General features: G+C 50.4%; 1 protein-coding gene across 1 annotated transcript; it reads left to right on the top strand.

Moving 5' to 3' along the window:
• The first annotated feature begins 64 nt into the window (after positions 1–64).
• Positions 65–21279, top strand: ncapg2 (non-SMC condensin II complex, subunit G2). The gene is made up of 26 exons (XM_056584538.1): positions 65–324; positions 1218–1306; positions 1950–2168; positions 2776–2890; positions 3217–3374; positions 4230–4364; positions 4856–4950; positions 5260–5416; positions 6072–6164; positions 6434–6559; positions 7312–7491; positions 8413–8565; positions 9051–9273; positions 9842–9969; positions 11832–12002; positions 12559–12629; positions 13145–13298; positions 13865–14038; positions 15112–15231; positions 16454–16624; positions 17933–18032; positions 18835–19184; positions 19568–19671; positions 20025–20125; positions 20206–20299; positions 20863–21279. Exons 2-26 carry the CDS (start codon positions 1229–1231, stop codon positions 20912–20914), a joined length of 3522 nt encoding a protein of 1173 aa, XP_056440513.1. The 5' UTR covers positions 65–324; positions 1218–1228; the 3' UTR covers positions 20915–21279.
• The last annotated feature ends 623 nt before the right edge of the window (positions 21280–21902 follow it).

Below are 21902 nucleotides of genomic sequence, written 5' to 3'. Positions count from 1 at the left end.
GCTCCTGAATGTCATGCGTCTCATAATAAATTATTTAAATCAAATAGTTAAATATTGACGAAATAGATGATTGCACATGCGTAAAATGATAAGGAGTTTAATCCCTTGATTGTTTAATTTGATCAACCATGCATTTGTCACCCGCATATGCCGCCACCTAGTGGTCGTAATGGCGCACAACTCCAACGCGTCAGAGAACAACGTCGTTGCGTCATGACGCACAGAGGAAAACAAATTTGCGCGGGTTCTCGTGTTGTGTACATGGACGTTAATGAAGGTGGCGTGCGGCGTGCCTCTGAATCACTCATCATAAAGACCTCTAAAGTAAGTATTCATCATCTCAATACGCGATTTTGGTATCCTTTATACATGTTTATGCTTTGAGGCTCATTTGGCGGGTTAGTATGTAAGTTTATGTGTGGATATATAATATCAAAGGGGAATGACGGCCGTGTTTATGTTGACAACGGAGAGTCCCATTCATAAAATATAACTTAAAATATACACTATACTCTGTATATACTCACTATGCTCAGCGGTTAACCTTTCAAAGTAATGTGTAGTGAACAGGATCCTTAACGTAAAGTTGCTCCAACCCTAACGCTACCAAAAGTTGTTTGGATTTGGAAGCGACGGTAGAGAGGTTGTGTATGCGTCTCATACCCAGGCTCTCGGAGAGCTGCGCTACCGCTTGGTTTAAGTACAGTCGGATGTAGCTGGTATCGCCATCATAGGGGAACATTAAATACAGTCAGATGAGGCTGGTGTCTCAATCATTATGGCTCAATAAGTACAGTCACGTGAGGCTGGTATCTCCATCATTTGGAGGGATCTGTCACGTCCTAGTGTGTATTGTGTAGTTTAGCGAAGGTAAACCAGATGAGCTCGGTGATCTTGTCATTTAACTTATTATTTAACATATCATTTAAAATATGTATATTATTATTTGTGGGAGCGTGTGTGGTGAACCACACTGATTACTTTAGAATCAGTGTAGAATATAACATTTAATATGATAACTATAACTAATATTAGAATATAACGTATGATATATCTTATATTAGAATGTATCATAACTTATATAAAATAATATACCTAATATGAGAATAAAATATATGATAGAACTAATATTATGTCATACATAATATCTAATATTATAGACATAACTAATATCATAACATAAGAGGTCTTCGTAATGTATTGACCTCTGACCCCAGGTGGGGCCATCATGTCCAAGAGGCAGGGGTTCCTGGACTCCGTCAGCACAGAGAAGGTGGAGGACTTCCTCCGCTTCATCCACCTCCATGTAATGTACCTCACTATATTAACATGTAGAGACGTTCTACCTGTGTTAACATGTAGAGACGTTCTGTCTGTGTTACCATGTAGAGACGTTCTGTCTGTATTAACATGTAGAGACGTTCTGTCTGTATTAACATGTAGAGACGCTCTGTCTGTATTAACATGTAGAGACGCTCTGTCTGTATTACCATGTAGAGACGCTCTGTCTGTATTACCATGTAGAGACGCTCTGTCTGTATTACCATGTAGAGACGTTCTGTCTGTATTAACATGTAGAGACGTTCTGTCTGTATTAACATGTAGAGATGGTTCTGTCTGTATTAACATGTAGAGATGGTTTTGTATTTATTAACATGTAGAGATGGTTCTGTATGTATTAACATGTAGAGACGTTCTGTCTGTATTAACATGTAGAGAGATGGTTCTGTCTGTAGTCATCTGGCCATGGTTCTTACCCCAAGGTTCTGTCTCCGTGGTTCTCACCCTGTTGTTCTCTCTCTGTGGTTCTGACCCTGTTGTTCTCTCTCTGTGGTTCCGACCCTGTTGTTCTGACCCTGTTTTTCTGTCTCTGTGATTCTGTCTCTGTGGTTCTGACCCCATGGTTCTCTCTGTGGTTCTCTCTCCATGGTTCTCTCTCCGTGGAGCAGAAGGACAAGACAGAGCCCTTCGATGTGGCAGAGGTTCTGCAGGAGCTCCCCCGGGACCAGAGGGAGGTTCTGGGGGGCCGACTGCTGGCCCTGCTGCAGGGGGTCCTTCTGAACCGGCCCCCGGGGGAGTGGGGGGCGGAGCCGGGGGCGGAGCCTGGGGCGGAGCCTGGGGCGGAGCCTGGCGCAGAGGCCATGGAGGTGGAGGGGCCGGTGGACCCGGTGAGTTCCCCACACAGACTGGGTAACAGTGGATATGAATAGTACACCTCTATAAACGTTTGTGATAGAACTACTTTATTGTTCCTCGTGTATAGGACTATAGGAGTTTGACATTGAGTGGCTCGTTATTAGTTATTCTCCAACTTTCTCGGAAATGATATCAACATCAAATGGTGGAACTGGTTTGGATGGTTTCTAGATACGCCGGTACAGCTTTGTTGGGTAGAATCCAGGATTATTTTATGGGATAAATTGTTTTCCAAACATAATACCAGGTTTCTCTATTATTATTTACTTTTTTGGGCTCTTAGTATCATAAGAATTCTCTGAAAACTAAATTGACAGATCTACACTTGTAGGTATTATGTAGATTTTGATATGCAGCATGCTGTACCCTATGTTTGTATTGATTACATAGGTATTGATATACAGCATGCTGTACCCTATGTTTGTATTGATTACATAGGTATTGATATATACAGCATGCTGTACCCTATGTTTGCATTGATTATAGGTATTGATATACAGCATGCTGTACCCTATGTTTGTATTGATTACATAGGTATTGATATACAGCATGCTGTACCCTATGTGTGTATTGATACAGAAGCAGACTATCGCCGTGGTGGAGGGTGTGACGCTGGTTGCTACGGTGACGCTTAACGTCCTCCAAGATGGCGAACCCTACGACTCCCTGCTGGAGTGTTCCAGACAGCTTCACGGTGAGGAACCATGGGGACGGTACGCACGTTACCATGGTGACGCTACGCTTGACAGCCCAAAGTCTCTCACGCCTTCATCACCTGTCTGTTGACTTCCTGTCTGTGTGTTGACTTCCTGTCTGTGCGGTGATTTCCTGTCTGTCTGGTGACTTCCTGTCTAAGTGGTGAGTTCCTGTCTGTGCGTTGACTTCCTGTCTGTGCGTTGACTTCCTGTCTGTGTGTTGACTTCCTGTCTGTGCGTTGACTTCCTGCCTGTGCGTTGACTTCCTGTCTGTGCATTGACTTCCTGTCTGTGCGGTGACATCCTGTCTGCCCCTGCCCTCCAGACCTCCTGGGGGTCCTCCCTCCCTCCGCCGCCCCCCTGCAGCAGCAGGTGCTGCGCCTCTGTGAGCTGTGGTGGAAGAAGGGGCTTCTGGGAAAGGAGCCGTTCGGACGCACCGCCTTCCTGATGGCCCTGCAGAGGAGCCTCTCTCTGAAGAAACCAGTCAGTACAAAGAGTCCTATAAACCAGGCAGTACCAAGAGTCCTATAAACCAGTCAGTACAAAGAGTCCTATAAACCAGGCAGTACCAAGAGTCCTATAAACCAGTCAGTACAAAGAGTCCTCTAAACCAGGCAGTACAAAGTGTCCTATAAACCGGGCAGTACAAAGAGTCCTATAAACCAGGCCGTACAAAGAGTCCTATAAACCGGGCAGTACAAAGAGTCCTATAAACCAGGCAGTACAAAGAGTCCTATAAACCGGGCAGTACAAAGAGTCCTATAAACCAGGCAGTACAAAGAGTCCTATAAACCGGGCAGTACAAAGAGTCCTATAAACCAGGCAGTACAAAGAGTCCTATAAACCAGGCAGTACAAAGAGTCCTATAAACCAGGCAGTACAAAGAGTCCTATAAACCAGGCAGTACAAAGAGTCCTATAAACCAGGCAGTACAAAGAGTCCTATAAACCAGGCAGTACAAAGAGTCCTATAAACCAGGCAGTACAAAGAGTCCTATAAACCAGGCAGTACAAAGGGTCCTATTAACCGGGCACTACAAACCAGTCCTATAAACCAGGCAGTACAAACTAGACATATAAACCAGGCACTACAAACCAGTCATAAACACCAGCCAGTACAAACCAGGCAGTACAAAACAGTCATATAAACCAGTCATATAAACCAGCCAGTACAAACCAAGCAGTAGAAAACAGACATATAAACCAGGCAGTACAAACCAGATGTACAAACCAGAGTTATAACCCAGTCAGTACAAACCAGAGTTATAACCCAGTCAGTACAAACCAGAGCTATAACCCAGTGGGTACAAACGGTTGCATGTGCCCCTGGTGTGTGCAGGGAGCAGAGATCCAGAGGCTGTGGGCCCTCCACGCGGTGCTCCTGGGCCTGGACTTCACCTCGGAGGACAACCAGCCCATGGTGCAGCAGCTGCTGGAGTGCTTCCTCAGGATGAACTTCGTCCGCAGCGACGACGTGAGGACCCGAGTCTTCCTCACAGGAGGGTTCCTTGGCCTTGAAGCTCAACCTAGCTAACCCGAACACTAACGATCGCTAGGTTAACCCACGTGTACAACATACAACGAGTGCGTGCATTAAGTGCCAGGACGTCCAACATACGATAAGTGCATAAGAGGGGGGTGTGGGGGGTAAGGGGGTGAGGCGATGCAGAGTCTATGTGAACTCTGAACAGGTATGTCGTGAATCTTCAGCATTGGGCCGCCTATCCCAACCAGGCTAGGAGTGTTGACCTCCTCAGCCTACCGTCAGATTGGGAGACAGTTTTGCAGTCTAATCGATGATGACGTAGATGACCCGCCGCATGAGAGGCCTAAGCACATTTATTCATCTGATATTAACACACTCAATCCGGGTGTATTCAAACGCAATGAATGCTTTCTTCAGGACGGACGCCAAGCAGGTCACGTGTGTTCCATGGGGGCTGATGATGTCACTTCCTCTCGCAGGGGAAGCGTTTCCTGGTTCTCCTGTTCAGCTGGAACGTGGACTTCATCTGGATGATCCATGGGACCATCAAGAACCAGCTGGAGTTCTACAACAAGTAGGAACCACTTCCGGCTCTCAGAACCACGGCAGTCCAGATAGTTTTGATCAAGAAGTGTTCACGTCATTTTATTATTACCTTCCTACCAGAGAAATATTTTGCTCTGCGATTAAAAAAAATAATAATACTTCAAATGATGATTGGAAAATATAAAGCAATATTTTACAGAAATACGGTCAGGAACCCAAAAGGGTTGCCAGATTGGGCGGGAAGTCTGGCCCAATCTGGCAACACTCATATTCAGGAAGTCAATCTGGCAACACCGGTCAGGGGACGACTCACCTCCTCCATAATTCTTCGCTCCAGGGCGATGACCGATCACATCGCAGAGATCTACTTCCGGGCGTGGAAGAAGGCCACGGGCGACTTCCTGGAGAAGATGGAGAGCGTGTGCGTCCAGGACCTGATGAAGAACGCCATCCTGCTGCACAGGACCTCCCCCGTGCACGGGAACGTCCGCCAGGTGGGTCCGGGGGGGGGGGTCTCCCGGGTAGAACCGCAGTCGGGGCTCAATCCCCAGATGACCCCTAACCCCTACCTGCTCCTTAATGACCCGTCTCTGTACTCTCTAACCCCTACCTGCTCCTTAATGACCCGTCTCTGTACTGTCTAACCCCTACCTGCTCCTTAATGACCCGTCTCTGTACTGTCTAACCCCTACCTGCTCCTTAATGACCCGTCTCTGTACTGTCTAACCCCTACCTGCTCCTTAATGACCCGTCTCTGTACTGTCCAACCCCTACCTGCTCCTTAATGACCCGTCTCTGTACTGTCCAACCCCTACCTGCTCCTTAATGACCCGTCTCTGTACTGTCTAACCCCTACCTGCTCCTTAATGACCCGTCTCTGTACTGTCTAACCCCTACCTGCTCCTTAATGACCCGTCTCTGTACTGTCTAACCCCTACCTGCTCCTTAATGACCCGTCTCTGTACTGTCTAACCCCTAACTGCTCCTTAATGACCTGTCTCTGTACTGTCTATCCCCTACCTGCTCCTTAATGACCCGTCTCTGTACTGTCTAACCCCTACCTGCTCCTTAATGACCCGTCTCTGTACTGTCTAACCCCTACCTGCTCCTTAATGACCCGTCTCTGTACTGTCTATCCCCTACCTGCAGATCATGAGCTACTTCCACAAGAGGAAGGGCTGCCAACGCGTCGACCGCATGCTGTTTGAGCTCTACAAACCCATCCTCTGGAGGGCTCTCTCTGTACGGACACACACACGCCCACACAGACTGAAACACACACACGCACGAACACAGATGGAAACACACACACACACGCACGCACACAGACGGAAACACACACACACACAGCCACACACACGGACACACACACACGGCAACACACACACACACGGAAACACACTCACAGAAACACACGGAAACACAGGACTCGTGTATGTGCTTAAGTGTCACCAAGTGTGTGTTGTGGTCACATGGCGCGGCGCTAAGCGTGTGCCGTGTCATGTGACCAGGCTCCTAACCACGAGGTGCGGGCGAACGCCGCGCTGCTGTTCACCGAGGCCTTCGCCCTCCACGACCCGGCGCAGAGCAGCCAGGGGATCGACGCCGCCATCCAGAAACAGCTGGACACGCTCATGGTAAGGCCGTTACCATGGTTACTGTCCCCACACCGCCCAGCGGCCGGGCACAGCCGTTACCATGGTTACCATACCCGCACCTCACGGCGTCCAGACACAGCCGTTGCCATGATCACCGTACCTAGACCTCACAGCATCCAGACACGGACGCTACCATGGTTACTGTCGCCACACCTCCCAGCTTCCAGACACAGCCGTTACCTTGGTTATAGTCCCTACACCTCACAGCCTCCAGACACAGCCGTTACTATGGGTACTACTCCTCACATAATCTAGACACAGCTGTTACCATGGTATCTGCATATCACAGCATCCAGACACAGCAGTTACCATGGTTACTGTCCCCATGGGCCCTCTTAAGTTGCGCCCTCCAGACACAAGCCTCACAACAGTTACCACCCCTAACCACCATTAATTAATTCATTCATATTTGTATCAGGTTATCATTTTTGTCCTCATCATCAGGATACAGAACCAAGGGGGAATATTAAAAACACTAAAGTCTCTGACACACGCAAACACAGACGCAGACAAACACGCAGACACACACACAGACACGCACACAGACCCGCACGCAGACACGCACGCAGACACACACGCAGACACACACGCAGACACACACGCAGACACACACGCAGACACACACGCAGACACACACGCAGACACACACATACACCCTCACACCCCTGATCACCAACGGCTGAACACGAGGCCTCTGACGTCTGTCCTTCCCCCCCCCCCTGTCCCCCCAGGGCCTGCTGGACGACCCCCACCCCCTGGTGCGCTCCACCGCCACCCTGGGGGTCTGCCACATCCTGGCCTCCTGCTGGGAGCTGCTGCCCCCCACCGTCATCACAGACTTCCTGAAGAAGCTGGTGCTGGAGCTGGCGGCCGACTCCAGCTCTGCCGACGTCCGCTGCTCGGTGTTCAAGGTACAGGAGCTGACTGTACATGACATGTCTCCTGGGGTGGTGTAACATCTCTCCTGGGATGGTGTAACATCTCTCCTGGGGTGGTGTAACATCTCTCCTGGGGTGGTGTAACATCTCTCCTGTGATGGTGTAACATCTCTCCTGTGATGGTGTAACATCTCTCCTGTGATGGTGTAATAGGGTCATGTATCTAATATCACTACTGTGTTGTATGTAATATCACCAATGTGACTAATGTGGTGATCTAGGGTGAAGTCTGACCCGTACAATGTGTACTTTCAAGACTCGAGCTTCCGATAATCGTTACGTTTCCAAAGGTATAATCAAGTAGTTTGTTTAAAGGAGACCTACTATACCACCAGGTGTGAGTGTGATGCCCCATATGACATCACTAGTGGGCGTGTCCCCCTAGATGTGTCCTACCTGCTCCTTAATGACCTGTCTCTGTCCTGTCTAACCCCTACCTGCTCCTTAATGACCTGTCTCTGTACTGTCTAACCCCTACCTGCTCCTTAATGACCTCTCTCTGTACTGTCTAACCCCTACCTGCTCCTTAATGTCCTGTCTTACTGTCTAACCCCTACCTGCTCCTTAATGACCTGTCTCTGTACTGTCTAACCCCTACCTGCTCCTTAATGACCTGTCTCTGTACTGTCTAACCCTGCTCCTTAATGACCTGTCTCTGTAGTCTAACCCCTACCTGCTCCTCAATGACCTGTCTCTGTACTGTCTAACCCCTACCTGCTCCTTAATGACCTGTCTCTGTACTGTCTAACCCCTAACTGCTCCTCAATGACCTGTCTCTGTACTGTCTAACCCCTACCTGCTCCTTAATGACCCGTCTCTGAAGTCTCCTTGGATTAAAAATGACTGCTGGACAACTGAATGGTAACACTAAGTGTGCTGTGTTGCCTACTGCAGTGTCTGAGCTTGGTGCTGGACAACGCCCTCAGCCACCCTCTGCTGGAGAAGCTCCTCCCAGCCTTGAAGAACAGCCTCCATGACACCTCGGAGAAGGTCCGCTCCAGCTTCCTCGACATGCTGCTCAAGGTCAAGGCTGTCCGCGCCGCTAAGGTACGATGACGCTAACGCCGCGAAGGTACAATGATGCTAACGCCGAGAAGGTATCATGATGCTAACGCTGCGATGGTACCATGATGCTAATGCCGCGAAGGTACCATGATGCTAACGCCGCGAAGGTACCATGATGCTGACGCCCCGAAGGTACCATGATGCTAACGCCGCTAAGGTACTATGATGTTAAGGCCGCTAAGGTACCATGATGCTAACGCCTCGAAGGTACCATGATGCTATCGCCGCCAAGGTACCATGATGCTAACACCGCTAAGGTACCATGATGCTAACACCGCTAAGGTACCATGATGGTAACGTCACCAAGGTACCATGATGCTAACACCGCTAAGGTACCATGATGGTAACGTCACCAAGGTACCATGATGCTAACACCGCTAAGGAACCGTCTCTCTGTGTCTGGTCTGATCTGGACTGGTTTGGTCTCTCTGTGTCTGGTCTGACCTGGACTGGTTTGGTCCCTCCAGTTCTGGTCCGTGTGCAACATGGACCACCTGCTGGCCCGCCTGGCGCTGGACTCCCAGCCGGTCTCCAAGCGCATCGTGAACCTGCTCTTCAAGTCCTTCTTCCCGGTCAACGGGTCTGAGACGGAGGTGTGCTGCCGCTGCATCACCCTGATCCAGATGAACCCCTGCGCCGCCCGCAAGTTCTACCAGTACGCCCACCTGTACACGGCGCCCACCAATCTAGGTACTGCGACGTCTGGTCCTACTAATATAGGTACTGCAGCCCCCCGACTAGAGCGTCCTGTCCATAATCTGTTCTCTGGACCGTCTTAGACATTACAATTACAATTAGGGCATTTAGCAGACGCTTTTATCCAAAGCGACTTACACCGGTTAATACACACATTGACACACCGACGGCAGAGTCAACCATGCAAGGCGACAGCCAGCTCGTCAGGAGCAGTTAGGGTTAAGTGTCTTGCTCAGGGACACGTCAACACTCTAGCTAGGAGGAGCTGGGGATCAAACTAGCAGCCTTTCGGTTACAAGACAACTGCTCTACCTCCTGAGCTAAGCCGACCCACAGACATCTTTAACTATTATCTACAACTATTTAACAGAGGTTTTAAAAGAATGATTTCAGACAGATTTTACAACTAATTTCCAGACTGATTTCAGTTGGATTCCAGACTGATTTGTAGACTGTTTTCAGTTTGATTTCCAGACTGATATCCCCACTGATTTCAGTTTGATTTCCAGACTGATTTTTTTTTACGACTGAATCCCAGACTGACTGTTATCTCTGGCTCCAGTGAAGCTGATGCATTCGATCCGTCGTGTGCTGAACACCTGCCTCCCGAGCCAGGTGGACGTCACCCAGGCGGACGTCAGCCAGGGAGAGCTCAGCCAGCTCAGCGACGGCAACAAGGAGAACGACAGGGTAAGAGACACATCAGTGTTGGTGCAGAGGCTAGGATGTGCTCCTTACTGATGACTGCTGTAGTTCGTTCTGTTTTGATAATCAAAGGCCGTTCAGCAAAGTCTCAACTTTTCTCGGTTCTGGGACCTCAGTGGTGGAACGAGCTCCCTGCCATTCTCAGGACCGCAGAGTCGCTCACTATCTTCCGAAAAGGACTCAAGACTCACCTGTTCAGAGTCCACCTCGACTCTGCATAGCCACCCTCCCCCTTCTGGCCACCATTGTACACTGTATTGTATTGTATTGTATTGTATTGTACTATAGCACTTAACTGTGTAGCAAATGCAGTAGCTGCTATCATGGCTGTAACACGGGGAATTGGTTAGCCTAGCGATTGTTGTACTTGCACTTGGTTCTATGAACATCCTTTCTGTACCGACAGCGATATATTGATGCACTTCTTATGACAAATGTACTTATTGTAAGTCGCTTTGGATAAAAGCGTCTGCTAAATGCCCTAAATGTAAAATGTAAATGTAAATGATAATCATCTCTTAACCCCTCTACTAGAAGCAGCTAGTTGTCTATCGGTTACTACTGCTATGATGGAAGGGCAGTGTTTCCTATCTGTTGGCCACTAGCTAACTACTGCTCACCTAGTTGGCTGTTATAGGCGTCAGACAACGTGTGGGGAAGAAGACGCTCAAAAATAAAAGGTGGTGTCAGATAATGGTTCATTTTGGAAGCTGGGTAACTGGAACTGCATCAGTGAGTATGGTGTTAGTAACTGGTTGGTAACAACTTTAGTTCATAATCTGTGATGTGATCAGATGGATAACATGCCGTCTGCTAGATGGTAACTAGTAACTAACTAGTTCATGAAGCTCTACTAACTATTTACTAATGAGATGTGTTTTCAGATGGAGAACTAACTCAGCTAGTTGGGAACTCGTAACTAACTAGCTGGTAACTAGTTATCTAGTTGGGAACTAGTTAATACTTCATTCGTAACTTACTGTTTTCAGATGGGCAACATGCTGTCTGCCAATTGGTTACTACACTAACTAGACCATTACTAGCCATGTTCCTTCTATCAGGTGGAGAACTTGCTGTCTGCTAGCTGGTTCCTAGTTCCTAACCAGCAGTGCTCCTCTCAGGTGCAGACCCTGCTGTCTGATAGTTCCTAACTAGTTAGTAGCTAGCGGTGTTTCTCCTCTCAGGTGGAGGACATGCTGACCGGTGGTTGGTTACCAGTCACTAACTAGCGGTGTCTCTCAGGTGCAGACCCTGCTGTCTGATAGTTCCTAACTAGTTAGTAGCTAGCGGTGTGTCTCCTCTCAGGTGGAGGACATGCTGACCGGTGGTTGGTTACCAGTCACTAACTAGCGGTGTCTCTCAGGTGCAGACCCTGCTGTCTGATAGTTCCTAACTAGTTAGTAGCTAGCGGTGTTTCTCCTCTCAGGTGGAGGACATGCTGACCGGTGGTTGGTTACCAGTCACTAACTAGCGGTGTCTCTCAGGTGCAGACCCTGCTGTCTGATAGTTCCTAACTAGTTAGTAGCCAGCGGTGTGTCTCCTCTCAGGTGGAGGACATGCTGACCGGTGGTTGGTTACTAGTCACTAACTAGCGGTGTCTCTCAGGTGCAGACCCTGCTGTCTGATAGTTCCTAACTAGTTAGTAGCCAGCGGTGTGTCTCCTCTCAGGTGGAGGACATGCTGACCGGTGGTTGGTTACTAGTCACTAACTAGCGGTGTCTCTCAGGTGCAGACCCTGCTGTCTGATAGTTCCTAACTAGTTAGTAGCCAGCGGTGTGTCTCCTCTCAGGTGGAGGACATGCTGACCGGTGGTTGGTTACCAGTCACTAACTAGCGGTGTCTCTCAGGTGCAGACCCTGCTGTCGGCCCAGGACCCCGGCCTGGTGGCCAGCCTGCTGGAGGTACTGGTGGTTCTCTGGAGGAGCGTGCAGAAGGCGCTGGACCACAACAAGGAGGCCCAGCACTACACCGTGGCCAAGTTCGGCGCCGTCATGTCCAAGTACTTCAACACCTTCGAGGTGAGGCCTGGGGCGCGCTGGCGCCCCCCGGTGGTGACGCAGGGTATCACAACAACACAGACGGCGAAGACCCTGTAATATCAGTTTTAGAAATGAAAAGATATTCACGTTTTGTTTTGACACAAAAAATGGAATAATTACAGAGATTATATTTTCATACTGAATATTAGTAAATAAGTACTGTTAAGGTAGGTTGCACATTATTAAAAAACAGCCACACAAACCCTGCAAAGACCCTCACTAGTCCAGCTGAGGGCAGTATAACACCAGACGGAGCAGGTGTGACGGAGCGTCGGGACATGACTGCCTTAAGGAGGTCAGCATGACCAGATAACTAGCCTCCACATGGACAACAGTGACCAGGTTTCCATTAGTTGCATTTTTTTTTATCTTGAAAATGTCTCAACACGCTCCGTGTGTGTGTGTGTGTGTGTGTGTGTGTGTGTGTGTGTGTGTGTGTGTGTGTGTGTGTGTGTGTGTGTGTGTGTGTGTGTGTGTGTGTGTGTGTGTGTGTGTGTGTGTGTGTGTGTGTGTGTGTGTGTGTCCGTCCGTGTAGGGTGAGCGCTCTACGGTTTCTCTAGTGTTCCTGGCCTCGATGATGCCTCCTTCTGCTGTTCCAACCTTCAGGTGACACCTCCTCTGTCCTCCTCTTTTCTCCTCTGCTCTCTTCTCTTCCTCTCTCCTTCCCTCTCCTACCCTCTCCCCTCTATCAGGCATCGACTCCTCCTCCATCTCCTCTTATCTCAAGAGGAGGCGTCACTCCCTTACCAACCCTCAGCTCATACCTCCTCTCTGCTCCTCCTCTCCGCCATCATCCTCTCTTCTCTCCATCTCCCTCTTCTTCCCCTCTGACTCCCTCTCCTTCTCTCCTCCAGTCCCATCAACCTCCTATCATCCTACATCTGATGTCTTCAGGAAGGACATCTCTTCCTCCTCTATCTTCCTCTTCCTCCTCCACCATCCTCCGTCTCTCTTTCCTCTCCCTAGTGGCTCTGACTCCTGCTCTCTCTCTGTGTGTGTGTGTGTGTGTGTGTGTGTGTGTGTGTGTGTGTGTGTGTGTGTGTGTGTGTGTGTGTGTGTGTGTGTGTGTGTGTGTGTGTGTGTGTGTGTGTGTGTGTGTGTGTGTGTGTGTTTTTCACTAGCTGCGGGGTGCTGTCCAAGCTGCGGCGGATGGATACGGGTGCGAGCCAGCTGCAGTTCGGCCAGCTGATAGACTGTCTGTGTGGCTGGGGCCAGGCGGGCGAGGTCCTGGACCTCATCAGCCACTGGCTGACCGAAGCCCTGCCCAGGCCAACGGTAAGACGGGTGCACTGGCAGGGTCTGCAGCTCAACGCAGCCCTGCTGGGTCAAACCAGTGACGAGCAGGTGCTTTACCTCGGTACTCTGACCTCTGACCCCTAGTCTGACCTCCGTCACTGACCTCTATCACAGCGCTGTTGCATCAGCTGTAACATTACCTCAGTTAAAGAGAGGACGGGTAGCTTTTGATTCAGAGTGTCTGACTCCCAGCCCAGAGGTTGTGGCTTCCATCCCCTGATTCAGAGGGTCTGACTCCCAGCCCAGAGGTAGTGGGTTCCAGCCCCTGATTCAGAGGGTCTGACTCCCAGCCCAGAGGTAGTGGGTTCCAGCCCCTGAGTCAGAGGGTCTGACTCCCAGCCCAGAGGTTGTGGCTTCCAGCCCCTGATTCAGAGGGTCTGACTCCCAGCCCAGAGGTTGTGGGTTCCATCCCCAGAGGATCAACAGTCTGCCAGAATTCCCTCTGAAGTTTCTATGTATAAAAGCGTCTGCTCACTGACTCCATGGTGCACCAGCTGCCACCAGCCACCAGGGGGGGCTGTGACCAGTGTCTCTCTGTGGTTCAGGCCAAGGCGAAGCCGGGGCGGAAGGTGAGGATCCAGGAGACGGCGGAGGCCAAGCCGGACCTGGGCCTCTCCTACCTGGAGTACCTGTTCAGCCGCTCCTCCACCCGGGATCACGTCCTGCCTCTGGGCCAGGCCTCCCTCGGGCCCCTCCACAAGATCCTGGGGGCTTGGAACGTACGGACACACTCTGATCCCTATCAGCTTTATTACGCGTCTCTATTTATTATCACTCTGAATCTAATACTTTCCCTCAGGGACCCTGACTCGTCTGTTACTACCTTAGGGACTCATCTTTTACTCTAACCTTAGCAGCAGTTACACTTAATGATCTTAAGATCACTTCAGATACTGCTGCGTCATTTATTACCAAACCACTCGGTGTGTATGTTGTGGACTTGGTGTCTGTCTGTCTACACAGGTGCTGTTGGGGTGTGTGTGTGTGTGTGTGTGTGTGTGTGTGTGTGTGTGTGTGTGTGTGTGTGTGTGTGTGTGTGTGTGTGTGTGTGTGTGTGTGTGTGTGTGTGTGTGTGACTCTGTCTGTCCTTCAGGCGGTGCTGTCCTCAGTGTGTGTGTGACTCTGTCTGTCTGTCCTCCAGTCGGTGCTGTCCTCAGTGTGTGTGACTCTGTCTGTCTGTCTGTCCTCCAGGCGGTGCTGTCCTCAGTGTGTGTGACTGTCTGTCTGTCTGTCCTCCAGTCGGTGCTGTCCTCAGTGTGTGTGTGACTCTGTCTGTCTGTCCTCCAGTCGGTGCTGTCCTCAGTGTGTGTGACTCTGTCTGTCTGTCTGTCCTCCAGGCGGTGCTGTCCTCAGTGTGTGTGACTGTCTGTCTGTCTGTCCTCCAGTCGGTGCTGTCCTCAGTGTGTGTGACTCTGTCTGTCTGTCTGTCCTCCAGTCGGTGCTGTCCTCAGTGTGTGTGACTCTGTCTGTCTGTCTGTCCTCCAGTCGGTGCTGTCCTCAGTGTGTGTGACTGTCTGTCTGTCTGTCCTCCAGTCGGTGCTGTCCTCAGTGTGTGTGACTCTGTCTGTCTGTCTGTCCTCAGTGTGTGTGACTCCGTCTGTCTGTCCTCCAGGCGGTGCTGTCCTCAGTGTGTGTGACTCTGTCTGTCCTCCAGGCGGTGCTGTCCTCAGTGTGTGTGACTCCGTCTGTCTGTCCTCCAGGCGGTGCTGTCCTCAGTGTGTGTGACTCCGTCTGTCTGTCCTCCAGGCGGTGCTGTCCTCAGTGTGTGTGACTCTGTCTGTCTGTCCTCCAGGCGGTGCTGTTCTCCTCTCTGAGCGGTGGGGAGGTGGACCGGGTCGACCCCCTGGTCCAGACCGCCCTGAAGGCCTTCACCCTGCAGGCCCGGCTCTCAGCGCACCTCCAGCACGCCTCGGTGAGTCTACACCTCCACCACAACACTACACCACCTCATCCTCCACCACAACACTACACCACCTCATCCTCCACCACAACACTACACCACTACACCAACACACACCTCCACCACACCACTACACCACCACACACCTCTAACATGCAGAGGTGAGTCTCTACACCTCCAGCTACAACAATACACCACCACACACCTCCACCACACCACTACTCCACCGCACGCGACCACACCTCCACCCCTCTACGGCCTCTTCTCCTGGTGTTCCCCCATGTGGCTTCGTGAAGCCGCTCCCTCGACCCGGCGCTCTCGGAGCACGTAGCTCTTAGCACGTAGCACCTAGCCCCTAGCTGCTCGTCTTCCTGTGGCGTCGAGTGTTGCTGGGGATGAGTCACTGTGTGAGGAACACGGAGCCGGCGTTCTGAGTTCACTTTATTCTCCTGAGACGGCGCTCTCTCTCTCCCTCTACCGCTCGCTCGCTCTCTCGCTCTCTTTTCCCTCACTCTCACGCTCTCTCTCTCTACCTCTCGCTCTCTCGTTCTCTCTCTACCTTTCGCTCTCTCTCGCTCTCTCGTTCTCTCTCTCTACCTCTCGCTCCCTCTCTCTCTCGTGTTCTCTCTTTACCTCTCGCTCTCTCGTTCTCTCTCTACCTCTCGCTCTCTCTCGCTCTCTCGTTCTCTCTCTCTACCTCTAGCTCTCTCGTTCTCTCTCTCTACCTCTCGCTCTCTCGCTCTCTCTCTACCTCTCGCTCTCTCTCGCTCTCTCGTTCTCTCTCTACCTCTCGCTCTCTCTCGCTCTCTCGTTCTCTCTCTACCTCTCGTTCTCTCTCTACCTCTCGTTCTCCCTCTACCTCTCGCTCTCTCGTTCTCTCTCTACCTCTCGCTCTCTCGCTCTCTCGCTCTCTCTCTACCTCTCGCTCTCTCTACCTCTCGCTCTCTCTCGCTCTCTCGTTCTCTCTACCTCTCGCTCTCTCTACCTCTCGCTCTCTCTCGCTCTCTCGTTCTCTCTACCTCTCGCTCTCTCGCTCTCTCTACCTCTCGCTCTCTCTCTACCTCTCGCTCGCTCTCTCCCCGTCTCTCTCAATTCAAAGCGCTTTATTGGCATAGAAAAGTCACATTTACATACTCGTTAAATACCGCTTGTACTCCCTCTCCTGACCATCTCTTCCTCCTTCCCTGCCTCCCCTTCTCCCTCCCCATCTGAACCCCGTCGCTTGTTGCTCCAGGCCCCAGAGAGCCGTGACTTCCTGAGCTCCCTGGAGCTCAGCATGGCCTGGCTGGAGGAGAGGGTGCTGCCCTACCTGACCACCCCCAGCCCAGGCTCCGTCCCCGGGGAGGGAGAGGCGGCTGACGGGGGGGCCAAAGGGACGCTGGAGCTGGCCAAGGACATTGTGGAGGTGAGCCTGCCACCAGACCCACGCTATCACGGTCGGTATGTTTCATACGGTACGGGCTTAGTCATTAGTTAGAGCCGGTTATTGGGGTTTACTTCGATGGGGACGAATAAAGACGTGTACAGTATGGCTGGATAATCATAATGTTCTCATACGGAGGCAGTCCACAAGAACAGAGGCCATTTCACTTAGATCTTACCTACAGTACCTTCCCATGATTAGAGTCCATAGTGGCTGACGTGTTATTGGAGCATGTTGGGGAGGACTGAGTGTCGCAGAACGTGGCTCCGAGTGCTCTGCTGTCCTTGGTCGACGACGGAGCTAGAAAACACCCACAATGCAACGCCAGCCCCCTCCTCCAGGACTAGTGTCGGCCCCGTGGTATTTCTCTGTTTTCTGCCAGCAGCCATTCTTCACAGGCGACGCATTCTGGCCCCTGTTGAATACCCGTCCATTTTAATGAGTAGTGTTACTGCAGGGGCAAGACTGGACACGGGGCCTTGGATTCAAGGACACGACATGTAGATGAGCTCGCTTATTCAGGGAGATGTATATCGGTATTGATTCTGTCCTGGGAAACACTCTCCTCAGGAGGCCACAGACGTGGACCAGCATAGCCTGGTTTTATATTCCTGGTTTTTCACCTACCGTATTTTCCCGCACTATAAGGCGCACCGGAGTGTAAGCCGCAGCAGCTAAATTTAATAATGTGTACATATATAGGCCGTGTGGTGGGGGGGCGCGGACCGGTCATAGAGCCCATAGAGTTAAAGTTGGTGGACGGTAACCTGTAAAATCCATAGAGTTAGGAGGTCCCCTAGTGGCCGTTAGCTGTAATAATCTATAGATTAGTCGCACCGTTATATAAGCCGAAAAATGGGAAAAAATGTGCGGCTTATAGTCCGAAAATTACGGTAGTTTATAACATGGTTTATCAAGTTTTTTTGAAGTTAGGATGTACTTTATTGATCAATTTATGTTATTATTATTATTTTTTAATGCTTGGTTTCACCTCTGGTTTCATACCGGGTTTATGTACCTGTTTTAACCTTCACACCCGGTTTATATATCTGGTTTCAAACCTGGTTATATACCTTGTTTGACACCTGGTCTATAAACCCGGTTTCACACCTGGTTTATTTACCGGGTTTCACACATGGTTCATACAGCTGGTTTTATATTCCTGGTTTTATATACCTGGATTCACAATGGTTTTGAATTGTTGACTGATTCCACCTTGCTGTCTCCTAGATGAACTGTTGAATCATGGCTGCTGCTTTATTCCTATTTCTTTGTTTGTTTCCTGCTCAGGGTTTCGTGACGGTGTGTCGGGACGTGCTGTTGGTGGGTTTGGGGGACGAGGAGTTCAACGGTCAAATCCTGCACTTGTGTTCTGTGATCCTGCTCTCAGGTGAGGCTGTCCTGGACCGGGTCACAACCCGAAACCCATGACCAGGTCAAAGGTCAACGTACATGCATGCTCTTCTCACCTGCGTAACTTCATCAGTTCACAGGACGTACACCCCTGTATTTTCTGGATTTATGTGTATCGTTTAACCGAGAGAGTCTGGTTGACCTTTTTTAAGCTAGATGTGTATTTTATTTAAAACGGATTAATGATTCGTGGCCAAAAGCAAATACCACTAACGACTTCACTGGAACAAAGACTTTAGGCACAGATGTTGAAAGTTATTATATAATCATTATATATATATAATCTTTTATTATATAAAAAATATATAACACCCAGAAATCTGATCACATGCCAAAACAGTTTGGGAACCACTAGATAGCCTCCGCTTGGTTCAGAGACTGACAGAGTGGGGGCGGCATGTGGCTCAGGAGGTAGAGCGGGTTGACTGGTGACCGGAAGGTTGCTGGTTCGATCCCCGGCTCCTCCTAGCCGAGTGCCGAGGTGTCCCTGAGCAAGACGCCTCACCCTGACTGCTCCCGACGAGCTGGCTGTCCCCCTTGCTTCGGTGTGTGAATGTGTGCATGAATGGGTGAATGTTGGGCCATATTCAGAAGCGCTTTGAGCGGCTACTGGTTAGAAAAGCGCTGTATAAACGCAGTCCATTCACTGGGCTGTAGTGGGCGAAGATTAACTCTTTGACGGAGTCCCCTGTGAGAGAAGCCCAATGCTTCGCTCCCATCCGCTCACAAGTCTGTGTACCATTTACTGACCGGGGGGGGGGGGGGTCTCCATGTTCCAGAGAGAGGCTATCTGTGCATCCCGCTGGTGCTCTCCGTCCTGAAGGAGGTGACGGAGGCCAGCGTTCCCCGGGAGGAGCGGGAGGAGCAGACCCCCCAGGAGGAGGACCCCAGCGGCCTGACCCTGGGCCTGGTGTCCAACACCTTCCAGAAGGTGGTGGAGCGGCTGGTCTGGGTGCTGAGGAAGAGGCCGGAGGAGGGGCGGGCGCTGTGCGGGGCCGCCGGCCCCCCCATGGGGGACTTCCTCCAGGTGGTCCAGGCCTGGGGGGCGGCGCCCTCCAGCCCTCTGGAGGGGGTCTTCTCCACGCTGTTCGCCGGCGTCTTCGTGGAGATCAGGCACCGGCTGCAGAAGGTTTCTAGAAAGATCATTAATGAGCTTTAATATGAGCTGTTAGGACACGCCCACTTACCACTGAGTGTGTTGTATTGGTTATATACCTGGTTTATACCTTGTTATATACCTGGTGTCACACCTGGTTTATCACCTGGTGTCACACCTGGTTATATACCTGGTTTATCACCTGGTGTCACACCTGGTTATATACCTGGTTTATCACCTGGTGTCACACCTGGTTCTGTAACTGGTTTCCCACCTTGTGTCACACCTGGTTCTGTAACTGGTGTCCCACCTGGTGTCTACCTGGTTCTGTAACTGGTGTCCCACCTGGTGTCACACCTGGTTCTGTAACTGGTGTCACACCTGGTTCTGTAACTGGTGTCACACCTGGTGTCCAGGCGTCCACGCAGGAGGAGCTGGCGGTGCCTGAGGCGGTAGAAGACCTCCCTCCTCTCTCCAGCACCCTGCTCTCAGTCATCCTCAAGAGCCCTGCAGTCACCAGGTCACACGCACGCACACACACACACACACACACACACACACACACACACACACACACACACACACACACACACACACACACACACACACACACACACACACACACACACACACACACACACACACACACACACCAGGACACCATTGGCGCATACGTTCATTAATTATTGATTCATTCATTACAATGCTCATGGGCTTCTGTGTAGCTAGCTGCATCTACATGATCATAACTGTGTGTGTGTGTGTGTGTGTGTGTGTGTGTGTGTGTGTGTGTGTGTGTGTGTGTGTGTGTGTGTGTGTGTGTGTGTGTGTGTGTGTGTGTGTGTGTGTGTGTGTGTGTGTGTGTGTTTGCAGGGCCTTCCTGGCGGAGGTCAGCGCCTCGGTGGACTCGGAGGACATCGACTGTGTGATGGGGCTGGCCGCCTCGTTGCACGTCCTCAACGTGGTCACCCACGGTGAGTCCCCCGTCCGTCCCGTCCCTTCCCCGTCCTCTCATGTCTGTGTGTCTGCTGAGTAACGCTGTGTGTCTGTCCAGCCGGTCAGGGGAGGTCCGCTGTGAAGAGTGCCGCCGTGTGCATCCAGAGACGGCTGCAGAAGATCCCCGCCGGGCGCGGGGGAGACGCACAGAGGTACGCACGCTCCAATCAGGTGTCACTCCCAATCCGGTTCAACGGTTTAACGTGACCTAACTCTATAACCTGGTTTAACTCTTTTAAGTGGTTTAACAGTTTCATGTGACCTGGTTTACCTCTTTAATCTGGTTTAGCTGTTCCACGTGACCTGGTTTAACTCCTTAAACCGGTTAAGGTGTTTCACGTTAACTGGTTTCACTTTTGATCTGGTTCAACTATTTCATATGACTTGGTTTAACTCTTTGATCTGGTTCAACTATTTCACGTGACTTGGTTTAACTCTTTAATCTGGTTTAGCTGTTTCATGTGACCTGGTTTAACTCTTTAATCCAGTTCAACTGTTTCACATGACCTCGGTTAACTCTATACTCTGGTTTAACTCATTAAAGTGGTTTAATTGAATAAGGTAGAACACTTTATCTGGTTTAACTCTATGCATTTATTCCACTTTAATCTGTTTTAAAAAGTGAAGTCAGGTCAGAGATTTCAATCTGGTTTAACTGTTAAATGTCCTCAATCTGGTTTACCAGTTCATAATGTCATCCATGTTCTCTCCACAGGTTAATCTACGAGTCGTCGGTCAAGACATTAAATAATGTTCTCGATTTCTGATTCATTTTGTTGGTTTCCTACTGTGTGAATGTTTTTATGCTTTAACCTTATAATAAATGCCTCTATACTTAAAACAACAGTCTCTATTGAGTCAATGCATGGATATTCATCCGATTTTTCATTGGAAAGTCTGTAAAAATGGGGGTGTGGGGGGGTTGTATTGTGTGTCAGAATTAATAAAGTTACTGAAACAGCCATTCCCCACGACTCTTTAACAATTAAATATGTATATTTTCTACATGGTATATAAACTATATAGTTTCGATACAACCAATATATATTTGTATGCCTGTGCTTGCTGTAGAACTGTATATGCGTTGACACTATGAATAAAGCGGTCCATCATTCATGAGGCTGTTGTTGTTTTTCCGTCTGTTGGCCGCTCATGAATCGCGCGGAAGGGGCGGCGAAGCGACGCGGTACTCGCCATGTGTCTCCGTGACGTCAGAAGCTTAGGAGGGGCGCCTGGCTCGAGGCTGCTGCTGCAGAAAAGTCAATCACGCAGTATTCTCCATCGACCTCTCATAAAGCCATTCATTCATTGATCTGATTAACGGTTCGCGTCTCTGCGGGACCCGCTGCCGCTCGACGTGTTTAGGCAGAAAGCCGCGATGGATTTGGTCTGAGAGTGACATGGAAGCACCGCGTCGCGTCCTGCTGGTCGCGCTGTCGCTGAGCCTCAGCGCTTCCGCGAGCTCCTTCTCCTCTATCGGGAAGATCGGTAAGTGAAGACCCACTGGTTTCACCTTCATGTCTTCAGTCCGGGTCCCGGACCGGTCTCCTCGTCCTCGACCCGGACTCTGCGTGTCTCTCTGCTGTGCGCTGTCCGAGGTGCTGAAGCGCCAGTGAGAAGATTATGACGTCCTTTGAAACTTTGATAAACATGAGGCTGGATGGATGTCATTAACACACACAGATGTGTGTGTCTCCTTGTCTGAGGGTTATTAGTATGTTGTGTAGTTCAGCATCCACGCTTGATTTACAGGTT

This window comes from Gadus chalcogrammus, chromosome 23 (assembly GCF_026213295.1).
Source record: "Gadus chalcogrammus isolate NIFS_2021 chromosome 23, NIFS_Gcha_1.0, whole genome shotgun sequence".
NCBI lineage: Eukaryota > Metazoa > Chordata > Actinopteri > Gadiformes > Gadidae > Gadus > Gadus chalcogrammus.
Note: the sequence above shows the minus strand (reverse complement) of the source record. Positions and strands in the feature narration are given on the sequence as shown.